At 39.4% G+C, this 24,728-nt stretch overlaps 1 protein-coding gene across 2 annotated transcripts in view; it reads right to left on the bottom strand.

Annotated features, from left to right (window-relative positions):
- EDIL3 (EGF like repeats and discoidin domains 3) overlaps positions 1–24,728 on the bottom strand; it is a 242,941-nt gene that overhangs the window by 76,398 nt on the left and 141,815 nt on the right. For both annotated transcript variants that reach the window (XM_071455127.1, XM_071455128.1), the window contains one exon: positions 698–879. In XM_071455127.1, coding sequence (XP_071311228.1) covers positions 698–879 — 182 coding nt within the window. The remainder of the gene's footprint in view (positions 1–697; positions 880–24,728) is intronic.

Raw genomic sequence — 24,728 nt, 5'->3', positions numbered from 1 at the left:
TCATTACAACACTGCTACAGGACTTCATACTCGCTGCTTTCACTGAAGTCATTTTTGGGCACAGAGAAATCCAGTACACAGTGAGGGCGCTGCCATTTGAATAACTCAAGCAATACGATGCTTGAGTGGGATGAGAAAATGTGTATTTTCAGCCCCATGGATGTGTCTGAACTAACAGCTGTTTCAACCTTAATTAAAACAGTTCTTACTACTTCCAGTAGTCCTTAACCTGTGTGCCCAGAGCAGCTCAGCAAAGAGCACCAGCTCTTCCAGCATGCTCTGGCAGCGCCAAAACCACACGTCAAGCCCCTTTAGCATATTGTTAGGATATCTCCAGCAAGAGATAAAGCTGTGGTATGCTTCTAAGGAGCTGACCCCCAAATACAACATATGTGGAAAGCAGCTTTTTTGAAAGGATCCTGCATAAATCTGCTTCCACGGTTTAGAAGCCACAATGGAACATATGCACAGGGGGTTTTTTTAATTAAAAAAAATAAAAAAAGGGGAGCTTGTGCATTTGTAAAGTCAAGATTATCACTGTTTTGCAACTAAATAGTCCCTTTTAGCCTGGGCTTATGTCTATGACAGTGAATAAGAATCTAGCTGTTCATTAACCACTTGTCTTCATCAGTTTCTTAAGTGACACTGGCAATTGAATCAAGGATGGTTTTTTTCCCTCCTCAGCTCCATCTGTTACCTGAATCCACGGCCATCTGTCATTTTCTGCAGCAGTCCAGGCATTCACAAGACCCTTCTTGTTAAGCCGTGCATAGTAGGGGTACCACTTCTGGAGTCCAAAAAGAGCCCGGTGCGTGGAGGATGCAGTGATTTGTTGGTTTGACACAATCCCTCCTTCTATCCCTAGCGGCCCAGAGCACCCTGCAAATGGGAAAAAGGAAAAAACCATTTCAACTGAAATGATCAACTGTTCTGAGTCCCAAGTTGCTGTAATTGCAATAGCATACAAATAGATCCAGAATATCATGCCAAATCCAGCTTAGAAGAAATTCAAAGTTCTTGACTGTATCACCTGTTTGTAGAAATTAAAAGAAAAAAAACAAATACAAAATTGTCGCTTGCAAATAACTATTCTCATTATACAAGTAATGAAATGGATTAAACTTTCAATTTCTTTTAGCTTATTCTAGCTGAAGACTCGTGAGTTTGGGTTTTATGGACACAATGAAGGGAAAAAATCCTGAGATTCAAATATTGAAATGATTGTTAAAAAGTAAATTTAAAATCCTGTAATTACTGCAAAGTTCCATATTGCTGCTCTTCCCTCAAAGTTCAGCATTTAACCAAAGTGCTGCAAATTGTTATTGCAGTTATCTCTAGAAATATGAAAATAGACATAAGTTATCATTCAGTCACATTAAAAATATTTAAAGGTTTATCCATTTAATCAGCAAGCCTCAAAGCATGTATTTAACTGAAGTGCTCCAGTGTTCATAATTTTATGTATGGTATTCATCATTATTTTATTCACAAGAATACTTGTAGACCTAATCTTTTTTTAAAATCAAGATATATCTGCATACATTGCTTTTTGAAGCCACTCCATTTGGGCACAGGAACCAAAGCATTCAGCTATTGTGAGCAATCCATAAATGTAAATTGAGAAAATTATGAAAATTCATTACATACAAACAATTGGCAGTTTATCTACTATTCAACACCCAACTGAGTATCTGAGATTTTCCTTTCCTCAGTTCTGATGCAGAATCTGGAGAGAAGGTAATCACAGGAATTATTCTGGCAGCCAGTGTTACTCAGTGGCCCAAAAGACTTTCTGCTTTGCAGGTCAGCTGCACTTTGGCAATTTTGAGCACCACAGGGCAGATGTTTACTTACATTTCAGGTTTTCTCAGAAACCTGGCAGAATTTCACCTCGAGCAGTACCCAAAAAATGAACTCCAAAATTGCACTGTTATACGAAATCCTCACACCACACAGGCAGGAAGTCACAAATAATTTAATCCCTCATTAATTTTAAGGTGCAGAGGAGAAAAAGTGACCAGTGCAATTTGCTCCTCTCAGCCAGGAGATGGTGCAGGGCAGTGCAGCCCCCAGGTGTGGGGTGATGGTGGAGACAAAGATAAACAGAACTGAAGTTTTAAGTTGATGATGGTGATGGACAAGCACATGCTTGTGCTCTGGAAAGGTAAAGCAAAGCTTCAGGGAGTGCTCCTCCTTAAGAACCTTACAAGCTTCCAGGAGATGCTCACATGAAATCCTTGGCCACAACCAAATTAGTGAGTGTGACCGATTTGCACCCCCTCATGGCTCCACACAGGTTTTTAACAGCCCATGGGTTTCTGGCTCCTCACTGGGCCCCCCTGGGCCTCCTGGAGCAGTTCTGTACCAGGAAAGAGAGATGCACTGGGATTTTTTGGTCTTTGGTTTGTTGTTTATTGTTATCTTAGCAAAACTTCAGCACGCTGCCTGCACCAGACTTTGCGCACAGGAAAAGCACCACAAAAATGGCCACAGATGTACAGTTTCAAGGTCTTTTAAAGTTGTTTCATCCAATTAACTCTCAAAACGCACTTTATTTCCACTTATCTACCAGTAACTCATCCCTTGTCTGTCCATGTAACCTAAAACTGCAGCTTTCCTTCACCAATCACCCTGTGCCACCAACACTGCAGAAAATGGAGTAGATGAAGAAGCAGCAGCTTGGGACAATGCCTGGTGTCCTTCATCTTGCCTCCATACTAAAATCTCTCAAAAAATCTTTCACCCTGGGATAGACTAGACTCTTCTCTATTATCTGTTTCACAATCTTGTAGACTCTAGTCTATCTCTAAGTCTTGGAAGTTTTCTCCATGGACAAGGGTCAAAGTCAGTGCTTCTCTCGGGGTCAGGACCCCTCAGAGCAGACAGAGAAATATTCCCTGTGCCCTGGGTTTCCACCCCAGCCCACAAAGCTCAGCTAGAACCTGAGCTCCTCATGTACTTCTCTTTATCAGCCAAAAATAAAACCTTTGCCTCCAGCACTCGAGTAATAACTGCACAAAACAGGACGAAATGCAGATCTCTCCTGTTGCTGTGCCAGGCGTGATGCAGCAGCAGAAGAAAACAAAAGCTTTGTCACCAGCATGGGCAGGCACAATGCAGAACACACTCAGAAAACCCACGTAAATTGGGAAGGTGTCATTCCTCGTTGTGTTTTCACCAAGCATTACTTGGGGATTGAAAGGCCTATTCAAATCTTAGCTGTTTTCTGAAGTATTCTCATCGAAGCAGAATGGAATCTTTTGGTGTGAGAACTGCTGCATCTGCTTGGAAGACAGAGGTAAATGACTCTTCTCGCCTCAGAAAAGTGCAGGTTTTCAAAAGTTCCTTAGAGCTAATTATTATTAAAGAACATCTGTGCTCTTTCAAAATGGAAAAGTTCACACGGGCGTATCTATGTGCACATGTAACTCACCAGCACACCTATGCCCACAGGACATACGAATGAAATAAATTAACCATCTTTAACAGCTGCAATCACAGACTGATAATTATTTAAAAACAGAGTGTGAGAAAAGAGAAGAGAGGTTTTCTGAGAGGACCTTAAAGAGGAGGCATGCTGGAGCCATGCTAACATTTGCCATGTCTGTTAACACATCTCGTGCCTGAGATCCATTAAATTTTATTTGAAATATGTGTGAAATCCTTACAAGACAAAGTTGAATTTTCCTTTCTAACTTGAAGGCAATTTCCTTTTTAAGTTTAATTACCAAGCACAGCACTTAACTCTATTTTTTCAGCTATGACCATACATGCTCAGCAGTGTTTATCTTCTTTAGCTTTAGGAGGATTATTCCTGAAATCCAAAGACAATCTCTACCTTCAGGGAACATGTACTTTATTGTGCAAGCTCCTTATTTTCTTTGCAGTTCCAGTCATGGTTTTGTTATGTTTGTCCATTTTTCAATCTGAGCTAAAGAAAAATACCACTCCTAAAATTTAAAATTACCACATTAGAGATACTTTCTGCTTTGGTGTTCAGTTCAGACCTTACAAAATGAGATGTGTGGAAAGCATGATACTAGATAATGGTTTCTAAACAATATTATAATTATATTTCTTAAATTATCAGAACATTCTCCTGTATTTTTTTTAAATTTATTGAACAGCCAGGATTTCAGCAGAAGTTTCATTAGGATACTGTCAATGAGGTCCTTCCACTGTTAATTTTGTCCTTTTACTCACCCTTTAGGTATTTATTTTAATGAGAATCATTTTCTATAACAAAACCTTTCAATTCAATTTCTTTTATCAATTAAAATCAAATATTGAACATATTTGTGGATAGTCAAATACCACAGCAAATGGACTTCCCTTAGCCATATGCTCATTAATTTCTTCCAAAAACTCCACTAGATTATCAAGTCACTCTTCCTTCCTCTAAAAACTCTAATGGGGCTGTTACTCTCTAAATTCACAAGAAATTAGTTTTTCCTGAAACCTCTCAGCTGAATGGCCCATATCTGGTTCCATTAAATGTGGTTTATCACTAAAAGATTGGTTACAGACCAGTTCCTGTACACGATAAAAAATTTCAGACATAAACCTCACTTTTCTTCAAGTTATCAATTATTTCTTTAGGTGTTTAAGAGCTGTGATAGACCACTAACCACTAACAATGAAAACAGGCAACAAAAGCATTTTCAGTTCTTTTATATATATTTTTTTTAACTGAGAGGCATATTTTGCAGAAGTGCAAGACGTATTATATTTTATAGCTATGCTTCTGTTTCTATTAAATCCATGGTTCTTTTAACAGAAATCATGACAGCTTAATAATAAATATCACTACAGTGATAAATTGTGTACAATTCAGACTGGTCAATGTTAGTCATTAAATAAAATAAAAGGGATATTTTTATTAGTTAAGGCAGAGGCATTGGGGTATGACAACACTCTTGATGCAAAGAAATAAAGAAAAGTTAAACAGCAATTAAGCTGCCTGACATGATACAGATTCTCCAGGCAGATTTTGTCATCTGGAGCTGTTATTTCAGTGTCATTAAAAAGCAAGATAGAAAGGCAAGTTATATTGGTTTTAATCCTACAGTGACAATTATGGGTGTGCACTAAACAAAATCCATTTAATGCTTCTCTTTCTCTGAGCAAACACAGACCTGTGCCCATAAAATCTCACTGTCCATGGAGATAACAATGCCAAGGTGTACCAAGAGCTACATGAATGGATCCAGAGAAGGATGGGAAAAATTAAGAGGAAAAGTGAATTTTTCAGTTCTCCTGAGAGTCCCCACCAGGTGAAGACAGCAGAGTTATAAATCTGCCTTGGAGTCTTCTTTTACAACCTTAATTAGATCCAGAAACATTATGCACCATTTTGCACCACAAACCAATTGGTTTTTAGTCCAGATTTCCCTTGTGGATCAAGGGTATGGGGATCAAACAGCTCCCCAGAAAGGAGATGAGTTCTGTGCTTCCATCCTGATCTCTGGCAACAGCAAATCCCTCCAGCTGAACAATAATATTTGAGCAAAACAAATTAAATTACATTGACATCTCCTCAGAAGAACACAAAAATAGGGAAATAAGTAGCTGATTCCTGTTCTTTACAGAAAAAAGACAAAGACATTTGTCTTTTATTTTTAAATTTAATTTGTCTATTTTAAGATAAAGAGTTACTACAGCAAGAGACAATAAGAAGAAATAACTGGGTAAATATGTTACTGGAGCATATTTAATTTGAATTTTTTGCATTTATGTCAGTCCACAAATTAAGCAAAATGTCCAAATGGTTTAAAAATGGCTTGAAAATGTGATGATTATGCCTCTGCAACTAGAATGAAAAGGTTTCTTGTTATTGATGATGAAACACGCCTGATTTTGCAGCATGAACATATAACCCCTATTTCCTCTGTTGGTCCGCCTCTAGCTAACGTCATCAAAACAAACAGATGCAAAATTTGAGGCAGGGAGAAAACAAATCCGCTTCAGACATCTGCAATCCTTTCTTCCTCCAAGCAGCTCGTTTTCTGGAATGAGATTACCCTGGCTGTGCTTAGCAGGGCCTGGCAGTGGTGCTGAACACAAACCCTGACTGTGGGATTACAGACGACCTCTGGTCCTGCTCGCGCTGCTCCCAGGCTCCAATTTCTTCTTCTCATTCCTCCTGACACACAAATATCCTTGCCCACTTTGCTCTGCCAGGGACAGCTCTTAGATAACAGCAAGTCTGATTTTTAGGAGCTTGACAGAGGGGTGTTTGAGAATCTGGTATCAAAGTGCCCACCCATATGCAAAGTGGTGTTTTTTCAGGGACTGCTTTGTCACAGCCGTCTCATGATAACCCCAAAATATTCCTTATAAGTGCTACCCAAAATATATTTTCAGAGAGGTCTTTGGAGCCATGGCTTCCATTCCTTCTTGAGGTGTCTGTGAACCCCGTAATTGTTTCAGTGATGTGACAGTCCCCAAATGCCAACTTTATCACTGGGCAATGGAGCACAGATATTGCATTAATGCTGATGTTTGCAAAGATTACACACATGCAATCCAGGCTTCTGCTTTTTTCTTCTTGTTCTTCCACACAGAGATTTCCACTCCCTGCCTATGAGCAATTTTCCACACTGCAGTCCCCAGGCTGGGATTCACATCCCTCTGATGGATATTCAGAGGGATTTCCTACCTTGAGCAAGTAAAATAATTTTACTTCCAGCATACCACAGGAGCATATGGAGACAGCAATGAAAGCAGATTATGTCTTTTTGTATATAATATTGCGATTGAAATGTAGGTTGGTTATGCAGGACTGGTTTGCTTAGTTCTAGTCTGGTATTTCCTCCATTCTGCTCCTTGAGTAGGATGGAAAGGATTGCAAATTTCACATCAAAACCCATTTATTCATGGCTTGATGCTGGGGAACTGCAACAGAGAACAAAGTTGAAGAAGGGGCCTATTCAAGAGCAGTAAAATTAAAGGAATACACAACTTCTGATTCAGGAAGATCCTTAAACTGAAGACTGGGAAAATACACTGGGACAACCATTTCTTGGTGCTTTTCCCTTTTCTTACACTCAATCATCAGTAATTCACTTCTGATCACCGTCTGAAACACCAGACCAAGCATGGTTATTCCTATGCTCAGAAACAAGGGTACATCTAAAACCTCATATCTAAAAAGGTGTAATCAGATTTTTTTTAAATATATAAATATTTTTTTTAGTATCTCTCCATGAGGTGATTATGCTTGTGTTGAACTCCATCAAACTAAAAATACTGACATCATCCCTGATTTTAGTGGGACTGGGCCGGGAAGAATTTCAGAATGAAGATTTGTGTGTCCCTAGCTGAGAAAACCATAGCATCAAACTATCTGGAAAAGTTTCTATCCAAAGAAACACCAACTACATTGCAGCAGCACCATTCCCAATGGGTTTCCTGAACCCAAGAAGGCCAATGGCTCCTGGCCTGGGTCAGGAATGGTGTGGCCAGCAGGAGCAGGGAGGGCATTCTGCCCCTGCACTGGCACTGCTGAGGGCACACCCTGAGTGCTGTGCCCAGCTCTGGGCCCCCAAATTTAGGAAGGACATTGAGACAGTGAAGCACATCGAGAGGAGGCAACGAGGCCGGTGAGGGGCTGGGAACACAAACCCTGTGAGGAAGCCCTGAGGGACCTGGGGGTGCTCAGCCTGGGAAAAAGGAGACTCAGAGGTGACCTTATCACTCTCCACAAATGCCTGAAAGGGGCCTGTGCTCAGCTGGGGCTGGGCTCTTCCTCCAGCAGCACTGACACAACCAAAGCACACAGCATCAAGCTACACCAAGGGAAATCCAGGCTGGATAGCAGGAAAAGTGTTTTACAGAAAGGCTGATAAAGTTCTGGAATGTTCTGCCTGGGGAGGTGGTGGAGTCCCCATCCCTGGGTGTGTTTAACAAAGCCTGGATGTGGCACTGGGTGCCAGGGTTGAGTTGAGCTGGGGCTGGGTTGGACTCTATGATCTTGAAGGTCTCTTCCAACCTGGTCATTCTGTGATTCTGTGTAACTCTAAGTTTATACCACTTATTTAAGCTATGGCATTTAACAATTCACTGGTAAACATTACTTTTATTTTGTTCTCAAGCAGCAAATCTGGATTTTGAGGCAAAAAAAATATATTGCAGTAAGGCCTTTAGTCTCTCAAACTCTGTTGAGCTCTCATGTAGAAATAAATTAATCTTTATGTGAAAAATGATTTTTACCTTTCAAACTGACACTGTGAAAAATAACATTTCTACCATGTCTGAACATTGACATTAACCATCGACATAACTCACAGCCACTTAAATGCCACTAAAATTAATCCAAATAAAATAAATTATGGTGCAACACACACAAAAAAAAATCCCAAACAACCTACCTCACAAGAATTAAATTGCATTTATATTAGAGGAGGTAAATTCATAGTAACTTTCAAGTAAAATAACTGCCACGCTTACACATCTAAGAGATCACAGAGAAAAAAGCCATGGCCCCTAAATGCCACATAACAGCAATTGATTGTTATTATTTTTAGCTTAGGGTGCAGGGACATGGAAAAATACATGGTTCTGAGTACTTTTTACCAATCCCAACATTTTATGTTGCACCTGAATTCCGGCAGATGTGGGTGGAGGAGATTTCTGCTGTGGTGGATCTATTAATTACCCACTTCATTTCTACTTGTTGCAAATGGTTATGGCAAAGGCTTAAAGCCAATTAATAATTTAAACATAACTTAGGCATTCACAAAAAAAAATTGCAGACCAAGCTGCACTTAAAAATAATCTTTATTTGTTGCTGCTGGCCCCTGTACAATCCATGCACTTCTCCTCTTCTCAGGTAGTGATAGAAGTATTTTTTTTGAACAATACAAGAAAACTCAACAGCTTTCCTGCTTTTTTAAGGAAATTTACTAATTGGACACTCTTCTGACAACTACAGACAACTTCTTTCACAGTTTCTAGGCTTTATATTTGCATTCATTTATCTTTAGATGCATGTAGGTTTCTTTTTTATTTTTGTTTATGGAGTGTGCAGCCAAACAAAACCCTACCTGTGGGCCAATTGAATTATATCACAGTGTATCTTCTATTTTCCTGAAATTCACCCCAAATGATCTTTATTTTTTTTTAGGGGGGGGTCACAGAGAAATATTTCTACTCTAAAAGTTAATAATTTTGATAACCATCTACAAATATTGCCAATTTGAAGGCAGCTCATGACATATGCATGTATATGGCTGACAATCGCACCTTAAATCTGCCTGTTCCAAAAAGAAATTTTGAAAAAAAAAAAAAGAGAAAAACCAAACCCCAAACCCAAAGGTTTTCTTGCAAGCAAGACTGCAATGACAAGATAGAGTCACACTGAAAGACAATCTGCATTTTTCTAGCAGGCCTACAATGGGAATCAGTGGGATCCCAGCACCAGGGTAATTAGCATTCCTGCCAGCTGGCTTGACAACGAGCATGTTCATTTGCCAGGAGAGGACTGTGTGCTTTTCAAGAAGCAATTCTTATTTTGCTGCCTGGAGATGTTCCTTCTGCCTTTTGTGGCTCTGGCATTGTTTTTATTCCCCCCTCCAGGAGAACAGCAACTGCTCCGAGAAGTGACAGCGTTGCTTGTTACAAGATGTGTTCATTGAAATTGTTATAAGAGGGATTCATTGGAATAGCTTAAAAAACCACATTTTGGCACTCATGAATTCCGCATTACAATGGTGTACATGTTCTTCAGAAAGAAGTAAAAGGATGGGAATATTCTAGAGTGTACTGCTGAAGTGATATGCTAAACATGAGCTATATTCACTGTACTGGACACAAACTGCATGCAAACGACAGTAATTTAAATCTGGCTACATAGAAAGAACCCTTATGGTCTCTAAGCTGTTTCCATCTCCTTCTATAACCCATCCAACATCTTAATAACTGGAAATTCAGATATCTTCATTTAGATCTTGCTCCCAGAAGCCATTTGGTGCAGATATAACCTTATATTTGTGAAAAGCAGCTTTACAGATCAAGACTTGAAGCCCTGTTAAAAAGATAGAATTTATTTAAGGGTCGTGCACTTTTATTAGGGTGGGGAAAAAAATTCAGAATGTAGATTCAGAAAGTTCTGGGTTTATATATATATATGCAGTAGAAGAATTTTTTTATTAGTATAGCAGCGCAGTAAAATGAGATGTTTTATTTGTGACTCCATGGTGTATTTTAAGCATAAATATCTACATCCAGATTTTCTGAATATGCCCTTATTTTTCTTTATATCCCCTTATTTTTCCTTATCAACATCTATTTAGCCATAAAAAGGGCATTATTCTGAATTATTTAGAGAAATATCTAACCAAACAAAGCAAGCCTAAGGAACGCAATTCATGTGACTCAGCTTCAGACATCTGAAAATTCCATATCTACTCCAGAGTAGCTGCTCAGGCTCTGTTTGTCATTTGTGGGAGGAAACAGGCAAGCCTAAAACACAATTTTTATCATTTCATCGTCTATTAAGAAAGCATTCAAGATAGATGTAATTAGTTTTTTCTGCGTCTACTGACCAAGACCAAACCTGAGCATTACTTCAACTTAGTGCCTAGGTTTAGGAGGATAAAATTAGGTGAAATTAACGCAATTAATTTAAAAAACACTAAAAGGACATTGATTTAAAAATATATGTTGATCTATTTTTCCTGCAGAGCTAGAGATATCTGGGCAGTAAATATACCTGGACATTACAGAAGGAGCTCTTTGAAGAAGGAATGCTGAGGAGGTGATGGATGAATAAAATAAAATAAAAAAACACCAAAACCAACATTCTGGACTTTGGTTTTCTTGTTGATAAAGATGATCAAAAAAAAGGTGGATGTGGACTTGGGAACTGGCAGGGATGGGGCATCTGACCTGCAAGGAGACAGAGCTGGAATTGCTCAGCCTGAAGAAGGGAAGGCTCAGGGGGGATCATATCCATGTGAAAAAATATCGTGAGGGAGGGAGTGAACACCGAGGTTTAAAATGTGAAATTTTAACACCAGGTTTTAAAATGGGAAATGCCATTTGAGCACAAGAAAATGGGGTTGGTTCTACATTTCAGTGGGTGATTTCGGTTTGTTTGGTGTAGTTTTGTTTGTTTGTTTGTTTGTTTGGGCTTTGTTGTGGTATTTTTAGTCTTGTGGTTTTGTTGGTGTTGTTGGGTGTGTGATTTTTTTTTGTTGTTGTTTTTTGTATTGGTTTTTTGGTTTGGTTTTTTTTGTTTGTTTGTTTGTTTTGTGGGGTTTTTTTGATTTTTGGGGTTTTTTTTTTTTTGGTTTTGGTGGGTTTTTCTTGGTAGTGTTTGGGGTTTTTTTAACATGGGAATGGTCAAACACTGCACCAGGCTGTACAAGAGGCTGTGGAAATCTGTCTTTGGGGACAATAAAATCCTGAGTGGACACAAGCCTGGACAGCTGCCTCGAGATGTCCCTGCTCAAGGAGGGTGGCTGGAGTAGCTGCCCCTGCCAATCTCATCCTGCCTGAGATGTTCTGGTTCCAAATTGCTGCAGCTCCAGTTCTTTTCAAATCAGTGCTGACAGAGAGGAAATTCCTGGCAACAAACCAGCCCAGAGCATTCCTTCCCAAGAAGGAATAATCTGACACTGTTCTCTTGATTTTGGAACAGCATCTTTATTTCTCTTATTTAAAACAGGTGAAGATTTATGCCCTGAAGCAGTTGACTTTATCTAGGGCTATGCAGTTTTGCATGAAATAATAACACATAATTTGTTCATTAGCACTTTATCTCCCCTGGGAGCCAGTCATGGGCAGAACACTATATATTTACATACATACATACATACATACATATATACACACATACACACACATACATACATATATATATATATATATATATGTGTGTGTATATATATATATTGTATGTGCTTGCAGTTCCAATTTTTAAAAGTAAATTTAGATATGAAAATATTTTGGTTCCAATCAGTCCCAGCCTTTTAGACCGACAGCTGACAAACAAAAATTGTGTTTCCTTTCCTACACCAAATCAATTTTTTCCTGGTAGCTGTATGGGTAATCAACATATTTGTAAAAAGTAGAAGTTCTAATTATAGGAATTATATCTTCATTTCCAGGGGAAGGTAAAGGACCAAGGAGACTTTTCATTTTACCAGGAGCTGCTGCATTTGCAAGTGTGTGCACACCATATGTGTGAGCTCACACCACTACAGACTCAAGAGGAGCTAAAACCTGAAGCATTGGTTTGGCTTTGTAAGTTCAGTTTGACTTCAGTGCTGCTTGCACAGAGCACAAACATTGTGTGAAGGACAGTCATCCATCCCAGCTCATTATCCCATTAATTGTTTCATGGCTGGGCTGCAGTGGTCCAGCAGCACTCATTGCAATGTACCAGTGCAGCTGGAGGTCACACAGACACAGCAGGTATATTTCTAAATACTCCTTTTTTGAATTGCATTTCCCTCCTTCTCAAAATTTCTTTTTTTTTTTTCTTTTTTTTTTTTTTTTGCCAGACCCATTCCACATTCTCAGGGCGATCTCATTTGCTCTCAAGTTCATGACACATTTTTTTTTTTCTTCCCGCACAAGCAGCTATTGATTCTTATGCTTCCTCTCAAAACATCACTTTTAAATACAAGCAAAGCCTAAGCCCTCCCACACAGAGGAAGGTTTTCATTTGGAATTAATTCCAGGCTGTGCAAGACATGTGCATGGAACACTAACTTTTAAAATTTTAAAACTCCGCAGATCTCTAAAATGAATTTAAAATCACCATGGACCAAAGGAGATGGTATAATACCACAGTAATGTGAGCTATAAATCTGATGTAGCTAATCAGACCATCACTAAAAAACCTGAAAATCTCCAGTTTCAGCATTTTGGTGCTGCTTTGGGGTTGAGTATTCAGTGTCTCATTTTACGGGCTGGTGTTTGGAGAATCCTCGTGACCCCAACACAGCTCAGCTCTGCACATTTTAGCCACTGGGTATTTCAATCATTCTGCAGCTGATCAAACTGTTTGCTCAGTCCTGGTTGCTCAAGTGGGGCTTTTTTTTTCCACAATTCAATGTTCTGATCTGAGAGAGATTGAGCAGCTCTGTTGTAATGACTCGTGTTAATTGTTCTGAGGACTCATCCTACGGGCACGACCAAATCGATGTTTTCATTCCCACTGAAGGAATTTAATCAGCATTTCCACTGGGACAAGGCAGCAAGCAGATCATGTGCTCCTCTTTCTAGTCAATCACAGTGAAAATGAAATAGCATAATATAATTTACAGACGCCCTCTTTTTTTTTTTTTGCACTTCAGTGGACTTGGAGAACATGCAGTGCCAGTGATTACATCAGATTTTTTTTTGTCTAGATAAAAAAGAAGTCACAGGCTTTGTAACTTCAAGGTGACTCCTAACTCCACCATGAAACAGCATATTTTCACATTCCTGGATGTGGTAATTCTATAAAGCTATTCACCTCTGAAATCTGATTAACAGAAGACATTTATCTCCATAAGTTTGCTCCACAGGTTTAAAACAAAACAAAATGGATTCCCTTGACCTATTAACACTGTAATTATTATTGCTCTGATTCCTGAAGTGTGACTCCCAAGGATGTTAGCAGACAGTGTGGTACTGCAGCACTGAGGTGCAGGGTATGATTAATCTTGTTTTATGCCTTCGCATAAAATAATTCACGTCAAAGGCAACATCTTCACCCATTTGCATCAGCAGCAGCTAACGAGCACACAGACACTTTCAGACAAGCAAAACTTTTCAAAGGATGCTGTGTTGAGCTCCTGGTCTGCAGGAAGTGACATGAAAATGAGGTGATTCGTTATGTTCCACGCAGCAGAAGACAGCTTCTCAGGCAGTAATGGGAAGAATTGCCACCTATTTGCTGGTATGTCCAAAGAGATTAAAGCCCTTTTTATGCTGATGCAGCACCTCCCCCAAAAGCAGTGCATTATTCTGCTACCACAGTGGCCAGCAGAGTCCATGTGTGTAAGCAGTGGCCATCAGGATTAATCAAATAAAAATGAATTGAATGTTACTTTCCACTTCTCAGGAGTGCCATTATTGCTGCATGACTGTCGTGAGCGTCCATTACCAAACCCCCTTTCAAATTTTTATAATAAGGCCATAAAATTAACTTCGGGCCCTTATGTGCTCTACAGGACCCATACTGAGGATTCAGACTGAGAATAAATTTAGGCAACTCTTGGGTTGGGTCTGAGATTAAAAAAAAAAATGTAAGCAGGAAGGATTTTAGGCTTCTTTCAGGATTTTTTTTACACCAATTTTTCTAATGGTGAAGTGATTTAATGAGATAGTTTTTTTGGGAATTGGGCCAAAAAACAGATTCAGGAACTACAGAGGTGTACTTATAGATAGTTCTATCATTAAGATCACAAGGAACTTAAGAAAAGGTGTGGAAAGAGCCAATATTCCTCCCATAAATGGCAGTTCTGCTTCACTTGTTGCACTTCTTTAATAAAGATGATATGCACAGGGTTAAAGGAAATACAGTGGAAACAGCACACTTGGATTTTGAGAAGGCACTTGATGAGGTTCCACATGAAAGGATCTTTCCAGGGAGTGCTGAAATGGCCCTGCAATAGCCAGAAGTCTAATTACAGAAGAGAAAATGTCTTTTTCAGGACAAAGTGTTACCAGTGGCATTCCCTGAGGGTCATTGCTGGAGTCGGCTTTACTCATCAGCGACCTGCAGGAAATTGTGAATGGGGTAATTGTCCAATTTGAAGCTCTCTGGCTCAGATGCTACTCTGATGATGAGCAGCTCCAGAAGGATGTGAAAAACTGGGTGAGTGGTCAAAAGGGTGACAGATGAACCTCAATGTACTCAAAGGGAAGAGACAAGATCCCTAAAATGTGCCTGCGCTGTACTGAACATGGAAATGGCCATTACAGCTGCAAAGAGCACAGGATTGGAGAATGAGGAGGGATACAGCTTTGCATAAACATTGGCAGGATGGGTACGGTGCTGCTTGTCACCTTGACATTACTGAAATCAGGGAGCACTCGCTGAAATTCACAAGAAATCAGCTTAGCCTGTTTAAAAAAAAAAAAAAGGTAATTCTTGGCATGGTGGTTGTGATCTTCTGGAGCCTTCCAGAAGATGCAGCACTCGAGGGTTCAAAAAGGAACTGGACAAATTCAGGCACTGCAGATCCAAGAATGATACTAGAGACTGACCAGGGGTGTACTTTTAATATTCTTTTTAAATGATTGTCATTACCACAGCCAGAGACACATCCGTTGATGAAATACCTGACCTAATATGAAGGATTTTTGTGTTCTTAAGAATTTACCACTAACATGGTAGGGAAACTTAGCTAAGAATCCCCTTTTTTATTCATATAAGTAGTGTATTTAAAAATAAACTCTCCAAGAAAACATTCTGCATACAGAATGAATACATCCATTAGAACAGAAACTAAACATTAAAAAGATACTTTTTCAGAAGCATATTCTTTTAATGTTTTTTATGGGCTCTTGGTGTTCTGTAGGAAATCTAATTATCCAATGATTTAATTTTATACAGAAAAAAAAAAAAAAAAGTTTGTCAGGGAATTACCAAGAAGAGGGTTGTATTTTTCAGCTGAAAAACTAAGGAATAATATCCTCTTTCCTGAAATAAAAATAAACATGGTCAACAAAGCCAGTAGATAACTCTGGTGCTTACATTTCAAGTATTTAGGCAACATCGTGAAGTCACCAAAATCCAAATAATTTGGCATTTTTGTTTTAAGAGTAAAATATGTATAAACATTTGAATATATTGTGGAGAAAATCTTCTCACCTAATCTTACAAATAGCTTTTTGAAGGCGTTTGAAGAGGCATAGATTGATCTTTTAGCTTTCACTACTATATATGTAAAAACAACTACTCATGAATGTTACAAAAAAAGGCAAATGTGAAGTTACCTGTCAGCAATACATAAATAGGTGTAAATACACCAATTTTCCTTGATTCATTAAACTCTGACATCTGAATGTTAGCCAGGAATCCTTATTGTGGCAATAATATGTGTATTAGGAAATTTCATATAAAGTTGCACAAGGAAAAATTGCAGTGCTACTACCAGGGCCAACTTGTTTGGTTCTTTTGATTCAAAAAAATAAGAATAGTATACTAAAGTGAGCTATTAGTTATGCATAATGATTTATCAAAAAACTTTAAGATAAAAAAAAAGAAAAAAATTAGTTTTAAATTCCCAATATCCTCTTCACCCCATGTCTTCACTGCCAGTGCAAAATTCTCATATGACCACAGAAACTTCCTAACACTTTTCTTGTCTAAGTTTCACTTTGTAAAATTCCTTGGGACTTCCAATCCCTTTGGGGTTTGCAGGGACCCAAGCATTACAACTCTGGGGGCTGTTTTCCTAATTCAGCTGCAACAGGAATTGACAGAGCAGGGAAATTTGTTTCCCAGGATGCCTTCTGTGAGAGGACCTAATCTCAGCAAAACTCAGCAGCAGGGGAGGGATGTGAGCACTTGGCAGCCACGCCTCTTCAGCATCCCTGTTTGCATCCAAAATTGTGAATGTCAAGGAGCTGCAGGGAAATGGGGCAGCTGGGGCTGCAGGTTTATGTCCCTTTCAGGAGTTGTAAAGTTTGAGGGAACAAGACTGGGGTCTGCTTACAAGGGAAGGAAATTCCTTCCCTGTCTGTCTGGAATAATTTATCCATGCCCCAGCTCCCAGGGTACTGGGAATTCTTGGCTTCTGAAGGTGCTCCAACGTGCATCCAAAAATCCCATTTGCATCAGAGACTGGAATCTGCTTTTCCCTCCTCCAGCTACAGAGGAGGATGGTGGCCTCTCAGCTTTCCCAAAAGGAAACATTGCATTTCTTACGCATGGGTGCACTGGGCAAATACAGTTTTTTTTTGCTGTTGACAAAAATTATTCTTCTGCCACCTTTCTTTCCCATTAATTTACCAAATTCCCTACCCAATAATTTGGTGAATCACTGGGCCTGCTTTTCCTTGTACTTTGCAGCTGTGGTCACTGGCCTACTTGGTGGCTTTCCATCCACCCTACTTTTTTAAAGTGTGTAAAGTGTCTGAAATTAGCACTCTCCATCACTAAATACCAATAACAAACAACCCCAAAAAAATAGTGTTTCAACATTTAAAACAATGTAAAATCAATTCTAGAGAAATGTAACATAAATAAAGGGGGCAATCATGTTGCACTTCATTATTAAATCCCATTTTACTTCCAGCTGATTTATATTTGTGTCTAAGATTAAGCACAGCTTTCAAAGGACCTGTGCCCCATTTCACCTGCAGAAAACTCAGTGGAAAACCCACCCCACCTTCAGCAGAGATGAGGCTGAACTGATTCCATTGTGCACTTTGGGAGAGACATTTAATTCTTGAGGATTTTCCACCTGACCTTTTTATCATGAAAGAAAAGTCCTCCAATGTCTAAAAATGAGCGAAACAAAACACTCAAATTCACACCTGATGGAAGAGGAAAAGGCATTGTGAAAGATATTGTGGAGGGACCAGGAGGTAAGAAAAAGAAGATGAAGAGGTTTCATTAATAACAATAAAATTATTGTTCGGCTTCATCTATGGAAGCTCCCATCCAGAAGAAAAAGGGAATTCTTCAGAACTACTGAAGAAAAAAATCCATATTTTGCAGAGAGCGGGCATGAGGATTCAAATTATTTGCTTTCAATGTTGTACATTTCCCAGCCTTATTTGTTTTTTGCTAACTTTGATGTAAAGAATTACAGCACTGTTGCTTTTTGTGCTACATCTACAATGAAAGCTCACATCACAGACGGGTAAAATTGAATTTCGTAAAAAACCAGGAAGAGTGTAATTACAAAATTAGGTTTCAGCAGCAGGAGAATAAATGGGAATTGATATTATTAGAATAACAATAAATATAATATTGCAAACTACACACTGAAACTGATCTTCAGTGAAGGCGTGCAATGCTGCTGTCAAATATACAGATTTGCCAATGGAGGGAAATCATGTTTATGGGTGAGGTATACCAGATTTTGCTGGATCAGCAATGGATATTAATGTGTTTTAAAAGGTAAAATTTCACATTATATTGTCTGTAAAGAAAATTTCTATCTGCACCACGCTAAGAGATGGCCAAATTACATTCAGCATTAATACAGGAAAACAGTCACAGAAATGAAGGAAAATTGAATTAAGAGTTAACTCTGTCAGCTCTTCTTGGAAGGCATTCTACCGCACTTGTGAATATTTAAAGAAGTTTTCACCCTGCTTCATTTCAAAAACTCGCTTGCACCCTTCTGAGCCCCTTTTTACCACCACCAAAAGAAAACAAAATTTCTCTCTCTCCCTGTTGCGCTGCCACCAAACCTTTCCTGTCAGCTCATCCCCTTGCAAGCCCTGGGACCATGTGATGGAACGAACACATGGAAGCGGTGGCAGCTGGGGCCTGGAGCAGCTGCCAGCCCTCAGCATCCCCTGCCAGGTCCCTGGCACGTGGCTGCACCAGCGCCCGGCGCCGCGGCCGTGCCGGGCTGTCCGTCTGTCCGGAGCAAACCTTCCCTCAGCGGGAAGCTCAGCACTCCACATTTCTCATTTCCTCACCCTCCTGAAAGCTGCAGGTGGGAGAGCTGTGCTGAGAGTGGAGGTTTGAGTTCATTTAGGGCTCCTGTAACTGCGTTCTGGTTTTTATTTTTTTTTATTTTTTTTTTTTCCCCCTGTAGTTCATATGGGTTTTCATGTTTCATAGCTTCGTTCGAGCTCCAAGACTAAATGAAATTCCAAAATGTGAGCCAGCTTTCAAACCTCCAAGTTTTGCAAGGTTTATGCCGTGCTCACTTGTAATTCCACTCAGTGCCTGGCTTGTTAACTACTCCAGAGCTCGAGACAGTTTAATTTTGAGGAGTTTGTACAGCCCTGGAAATAATTTTACTCAAACTGATGATTCCTGTGTCCACCAAAGGGTAGCAGAAAACAAGACCAGGCTAATTCTTATGGCAAGCCACCTTCCCCAGTCAATCTCTTTGGAAATAATTACCCAATATCTCATATAATAAGCCTTGAAATAAGGTATTTCAAAATGTTCCCGTGACTTGGCTGCTGGGAACTCTTTTAAACCGACTGCAGCTGTAAATTTTTTATATTTAATATGCCCTTATATGTTTATTTTTAATATATACCCCTTTTCACATGTTTATAATCATTAGTGGTTTTTCATTCCATACTTTTAGGAGGCTTTTTTTGGTCATAATAACCCGTGATTTGTTTTGAGCTTCCTTCTACAGTCTACAGTCCAGCTTTTATTTCTTTTATAGTACCAATTTCTTACCTGCAAATTATTTTTCATTTCAGTGAGGACATAAAAAAAGAACGTGCATTATTGACCAGACCAGGAACTTAAGAGCTATAGGGGCTACTTTGAGAATAATGGAGTGCTGTAATTTTTCTTTTAAGGCTTAGAAATACTGAAATATTCATTGTCATAGGCTTTGCCACACATAAAAATGTACATAAAAGTTCTTCCAACAAAGGAACAGTGGATCATGTTTATAAGATGAAATTTTTTTTTTTCCTCCTCTACTCTTTTTGTGCGTCTGGGATTCTGTGAAAAGGTAAATTCACAGTGCTCCCTCAGTAGGAAAAGAGGGAGGAGGAATCCCTGATTCCATCCTCTTTTTGCAGAGGGTAATTGAGTCAAGAATGACACAAACCCTTTGGAAAAGCAGATCCACAGGTTAAAGTAAGAAAACGTGGCAGGAAAGTTGCCACAACAAGGTGGTTCAATCTGAAGTCAACAATATAGGGTTGAATGCAGGGTTGAGTTAATATTGTGGGTTTTGACTCCACACAAAAACCATTATTGCACTTGATGACTCATGGAGTAAGGAAACAATTACACCTTTAAAATATTCCTGCTGGGCCTTCAGGGCTTGCCTGAGTGTTTTACATTGAGTTTCTGGCAGGTAAAGACTGAACCCTCCCCCGCCTAATCAAAACAAGATATTGAGAAATTAGTTTTCAAAGGGAGATGTTCCTGCACGGTGCCAGTGCAGCAAGATGGAAATGCACCCGAAGGCACGGGGCTGAGGACTTTGTTTCAACATCAAACACAGAGAGATCATTCTCATTTCTCTTTTGTGCTGAACAGAACTGCAGTTCTGATCTGCTGAGCCCAGTTCTGCCAAAACCTCCGTGTCCTGCACAAGATGCCTGGACAGAGGAAGTCCCCAGTGGAAGGGCCAGGGTGGAGCTTTGCTTGAAGGTTTTAGAAATGTTGGAGTTTGATTAATATTTCTCACTGGGTCATTGAAATGCCTGGGAGAACATTTCAATGTTAACAACGTGTTCTGTCGTTTCTATAACATTTTCTGCCTCTTTGCACTTTCGTACCAAATGAAAGCAGAAATGCCTGCCAGACAACATTCACAGAGTGGTGCAGACTCAGCAAAAATCATCATTTTCAGCAAAAGGGCTCAAGAGGGGTTTTGTCCAATGCAAATATAGAAATTGTATTCCATTCAAGATTAGCTGAAATAGTTAAAGATGTGCATAAAGCAAAATTCTTATTACTGATGTTAGCCTCTCTTTCAAGGAGAAATTCAACTTTGGAAATACTTTTTGCTTCATGTTCTTATGACATGTTCAAAAAAGGACAAATTACTGAGGTTGAGTTGAATTACATGGCCTACAGTCACATTTGACATGTAAAAATTCTCCCTCCTGCACTTTCAAAGTGTACTTCTGATATGTTTCTGCTCTGAGATATTTCTGTAATCCAGGGAGCTCATACTAGTACTATTAACTTGATATTAAATGGATAAAGTTCTTTTAGGCACAATTTTTTTTCATTATTTCTTTTGTATGAGATTAACCCCCCCATAATCCCATAAATCCACAAGGATATCATGTGAATGATAAATTAACTACCCTGAGGACACTGAAAAATTAATTTTCTGTGATTAATAATTTTATATACATATATCTACACCTGCACACACATATATGCATTTCTACAAAACGTCCTTAATCTTTTCATGGAAGTCCTGAATTTGTCATTCAAATAATGACTAGCAAGAATGCACATATTTACCAAATTTTTCTGCAGTCTATCCTCTGCTGACAATAACCTGACAACACTGGCTTTTAAATTTTATGATCTCTGAAGTGAAACAAAGCATGAAAAATATTAAAATTTAAATAAACTCTTCTCTTGCCTTAAAAATTAATTAAAGTTTCTACTTTCTTGGTTAGACCATGGTTTGATTAACATTTTTTAGCTGGTGTTAAGCTTTGACTTCATGCCCAGGCTCTTTCCCCTGCCATTCCTTTGTACGAGCCCAATACCTGTGTGGCTGTGAAGTTCACTGGATCAAAGAACTGATCTGCTTTATTAATTACCTTCTTTTATTCCCCCTTGCCACTCCTTCTTTGGTATATTTGTCCAGCTTTGTATTTCAATGACCTCTGACTTTAACACCAGTATTTGAGATCATGAAACAGGCACACATTCAAAACAATCAAGAATGAGCTTAAACTCAAACTTCATAATTCATTAATCTCAGAATTAGTCAAACTGATATTTTGAGCTGTAGGGAAGAGTATGCCCTCCTAAATGTCATTGACAGAGAGTTTCATGATAATCAGTAATTTCGGGAACTTGTGTTGATTCCTGGCAGGGCAATGTGGCTCACTACAAGCTCAAAGTATTTACTTGTCTTAGGTTGGAAATGGAGATGTGGATTCCATTCCCATCTGTCAGAGCTGGGGCAGTTCTCTGCTGTTCATGGGGAAGTTTTCTTTATCTCTTCCACCACCAGTCCTCCCTCCAGGAGATCTCTGCTGTTCATGGGCCATTCATTATTAATTACCTTCTGTCCATGGCCACTGAGTGTCCCTGCAGGGCTGATCCAATCCCATCATCCCATGGGGAGATGCTGCATTGCCCAGGGCAGGAGCCAAGCATTCCTACCTGGGTACAATCTGAGGTTTGGGACAGCCCAGCAGCCTTTGCCCAGTGCATTGCCAGAGGAGCAGCTTCTGCTGCCCTGCATGGCCAGAGGGAGCCCAGGCCCATCTGCAGCAGCCCTGGAGCTGCAGAGGAAAACTCCCCCCTTGTGCAGGATCCCTGCTCCAGCAGAGCCACAGCTGGCACTGCAGGAGGGCTGAGCCCCCATGGGGTGGGGCTGTGCCACCCCCTGACACACAGGGGGACAGGGCCTGCTCTCACTCTGGCACTGGGTTTTGTACTATTACATTATTTTTTATTTGTTTATTTCATTTTCTCCCCTAATAAAAAACTGTTATTCCCATATCTTTGCCTGAGAGCCCCTTAATTTCAAAATTACAATAATTCAGAGGGAGGGGGTTTGCATTTTCCATTTCAGGGGAGGCTCCTGCCTTCCTCAGCAGGCACCTGGCTTTTCAAACCAAGACATTACTGAAGCTGAACAAAGAATCTCAGGCCTTGAAACCAAAGTTCCCCAGCAGGTAATCTGGAAATAAGGCATATATGCAATGGGATCTCCTTTACCATTCAGTTCCTAGCAGCTTAATTTCAACAGGTCAATTCCATGAGCTGAGTTCACCAGAAAGCCTCTAACCACATTCTTTGATTTCAGAGAGTGGTAAAGTTCTGATTCCTATCCATATTTTGAAAACAGAGATTTCCTGGAAGGCAAAATTTTTCCCAGCAAAAAGCCTTCTCCCAGAAATCACAGTTTTTTAATATTTCATAAATTGTTTCATTTTTCGTCTGTGCACTTCTTATGCCCTTATGTCTGTTCTGAGTAGGGTTTTTCTGAACCTAAGCATGGAGGATTTATCAACCCTGGACCCTGCTGGGCCAGGGCTGGTCTGATCTGTAAGACAGAGATATCCAAAATTCACCCAAGACTGTGACCATCAAGCAGAGGAGTTCAAAGGACAAGCACCTGAAGCCAAAAAAGACCCAACACTCTGCCTTGAGGACACAGAAGTGAAATACAGATGGCATGAAAAGGAATAAGGGTCTGTTAGAAAAGATACTGTAAAATAAGTTATTTATCCCATACTACAAATCATGTGAGCTGCAGGGTCGTGCCCTGGGAATAACCTTGAGAGAAGGAAAATTCTAAAATCATAATGCATTAGTGTGCTTTGGGTGAAGCCATCTAGTCTGGGACTGTAAGGCTGCATGTAAGCAGGAGTCTTGAACATCTCTTTATGCCTAGATCTGTCAGATCTTCAGATAATTTTTTAAGCTAAAAAGACGGGCATTTTCATGTGAATGGAAAGAAAATGCCACTTTGATTTCCACAGAGAGGAAGGCAGGAGGCAACCAAGAGCAAGAGAAGCACAACAGTGTACTAAACCATAAAAGCAGAGGAAATCAATGAAAACAAGGTGGTGGCACACTGCTTGGCAGGATTTCTGACATGCTAGACAAATGAATTGCTGCACTTGCTTTGAATGCAGTTCTCCTACATATGGGCAGGTTGAATCCCCAGAAAAGGAGGGGAAGGGGTCACAGTATATGTAAAGAAATATTTATAGTGATTATTTTGATCTAGATATTCAAATAAAAAATAACATAGGAAGAATTTCCATATGCTTTAATGGCAGAAACTCTTGGCATTTAGCAAAACACAGCTCCAGGATGCAAAGTCGTAGAATTGTAAGTTGTCCACTGCCTGGTACCATCTGCTTGATTAAAAACATTAAAATGGAAGGGAAAGTGATCAAAAAAGTCACCTGTGCAACTGCTCACATATTTCTGCAATTCTCCACCCACGCTGATCATGGGAGATTTTAACAATACAGATTTGCACTGAGTAATGTAAACAGCCTGACCTTGATGAAAGTGCCTGCAAGAGAATGTTGTGATCCAAAAAAAAAAAAACAAAACCAAAAAAACCAAGAAACCAGAAACCCTCCAACCACAGGAGAAACTGTCTTGGAAACAGTATTTTATTTATGGATACTCCAAGACTAAGGAAAGTTGTAATGAACATGATCATAATTGATTGAATTCAACACAGAAGCAAGGAATTGGTTCAGAGAGTGGGAGAGCAGAAGGACACACAGCTGCATCAAGGAAATTCCGAGGCCTTAGAAATCTGGGAAGTAATATGGAATTAAAATAGCTTAAATTTTAGATTCAGAAGATGGGGAAAGGTGCTTTCTTCCCATTCAGTGTTTGGTAAACATCTGCAGGCGGGTTCTGTAAATACCAGATGTTTGTTGAAGTGTCTCTTAGCAGGCTGATAAGCTCATTCCAGAATGGCTGAATATGTTTTGAGGCTGTCAGTGCTCTCACACTCCACTTTACCCTGATTTTGCCTTGTCCTGTGCTTTCCATAAATGAGAAGCAGATGGTTTAAATACCAGTTATGCCTGAATTGCTAAAACCAGCCATAGCTAATAGGAGAGAAAGAGAAAGAGAGAGAAAGAGAGAGAGAGAGAGAGGGAGAGAGAGGAGAAAGAAAGAAAGAAAGAAGAAAGGAAGAAAGGAAGAAAGGAAGAAAAAGAAAGAAAGAAAGAAAGAAAGAAAGAAAGAAAGAAAGAAAGAAAGAAAGAAAGAAAGAAAGAAAGAAAGAAAGAAAGAAAGAAAAAGAGAAAGAAAGAAAGAAAGAAAAGAAAAGAAAAGAAAAGAAAAGAAAAGAAAAGAAAAGAAAAGAAAAGAAAAAAGAAAAGAAAAGAAAAGAAAAGAAAGAACTTAATATAAACCAGTCTGAATCTCATCCATGCCAGAAACA

The sequence above is a fragment of the Agelaius tricolor genome, unplaced genomic scaffold (genome assembly GCF_023055355.1).
Source record: "Agelaius tricolor isolate 1412-34295 unplaced genomic scaffold, bAgeTri1.0.p SCAF_44, whole genome shotgun sequence".
Taxonomy (NCBI): domain Eukaryota; kingdom Metazoa; phylum Chordata; class Aves; order Passeriformes; family Icteridae; genus Agelaius; species Agelaius tricolor.
The sequence above is the reverse complement of the archived record's forward strand: the minus strand, read 5'-3'. Positions and strand labels throughout refer to the sequence as shown.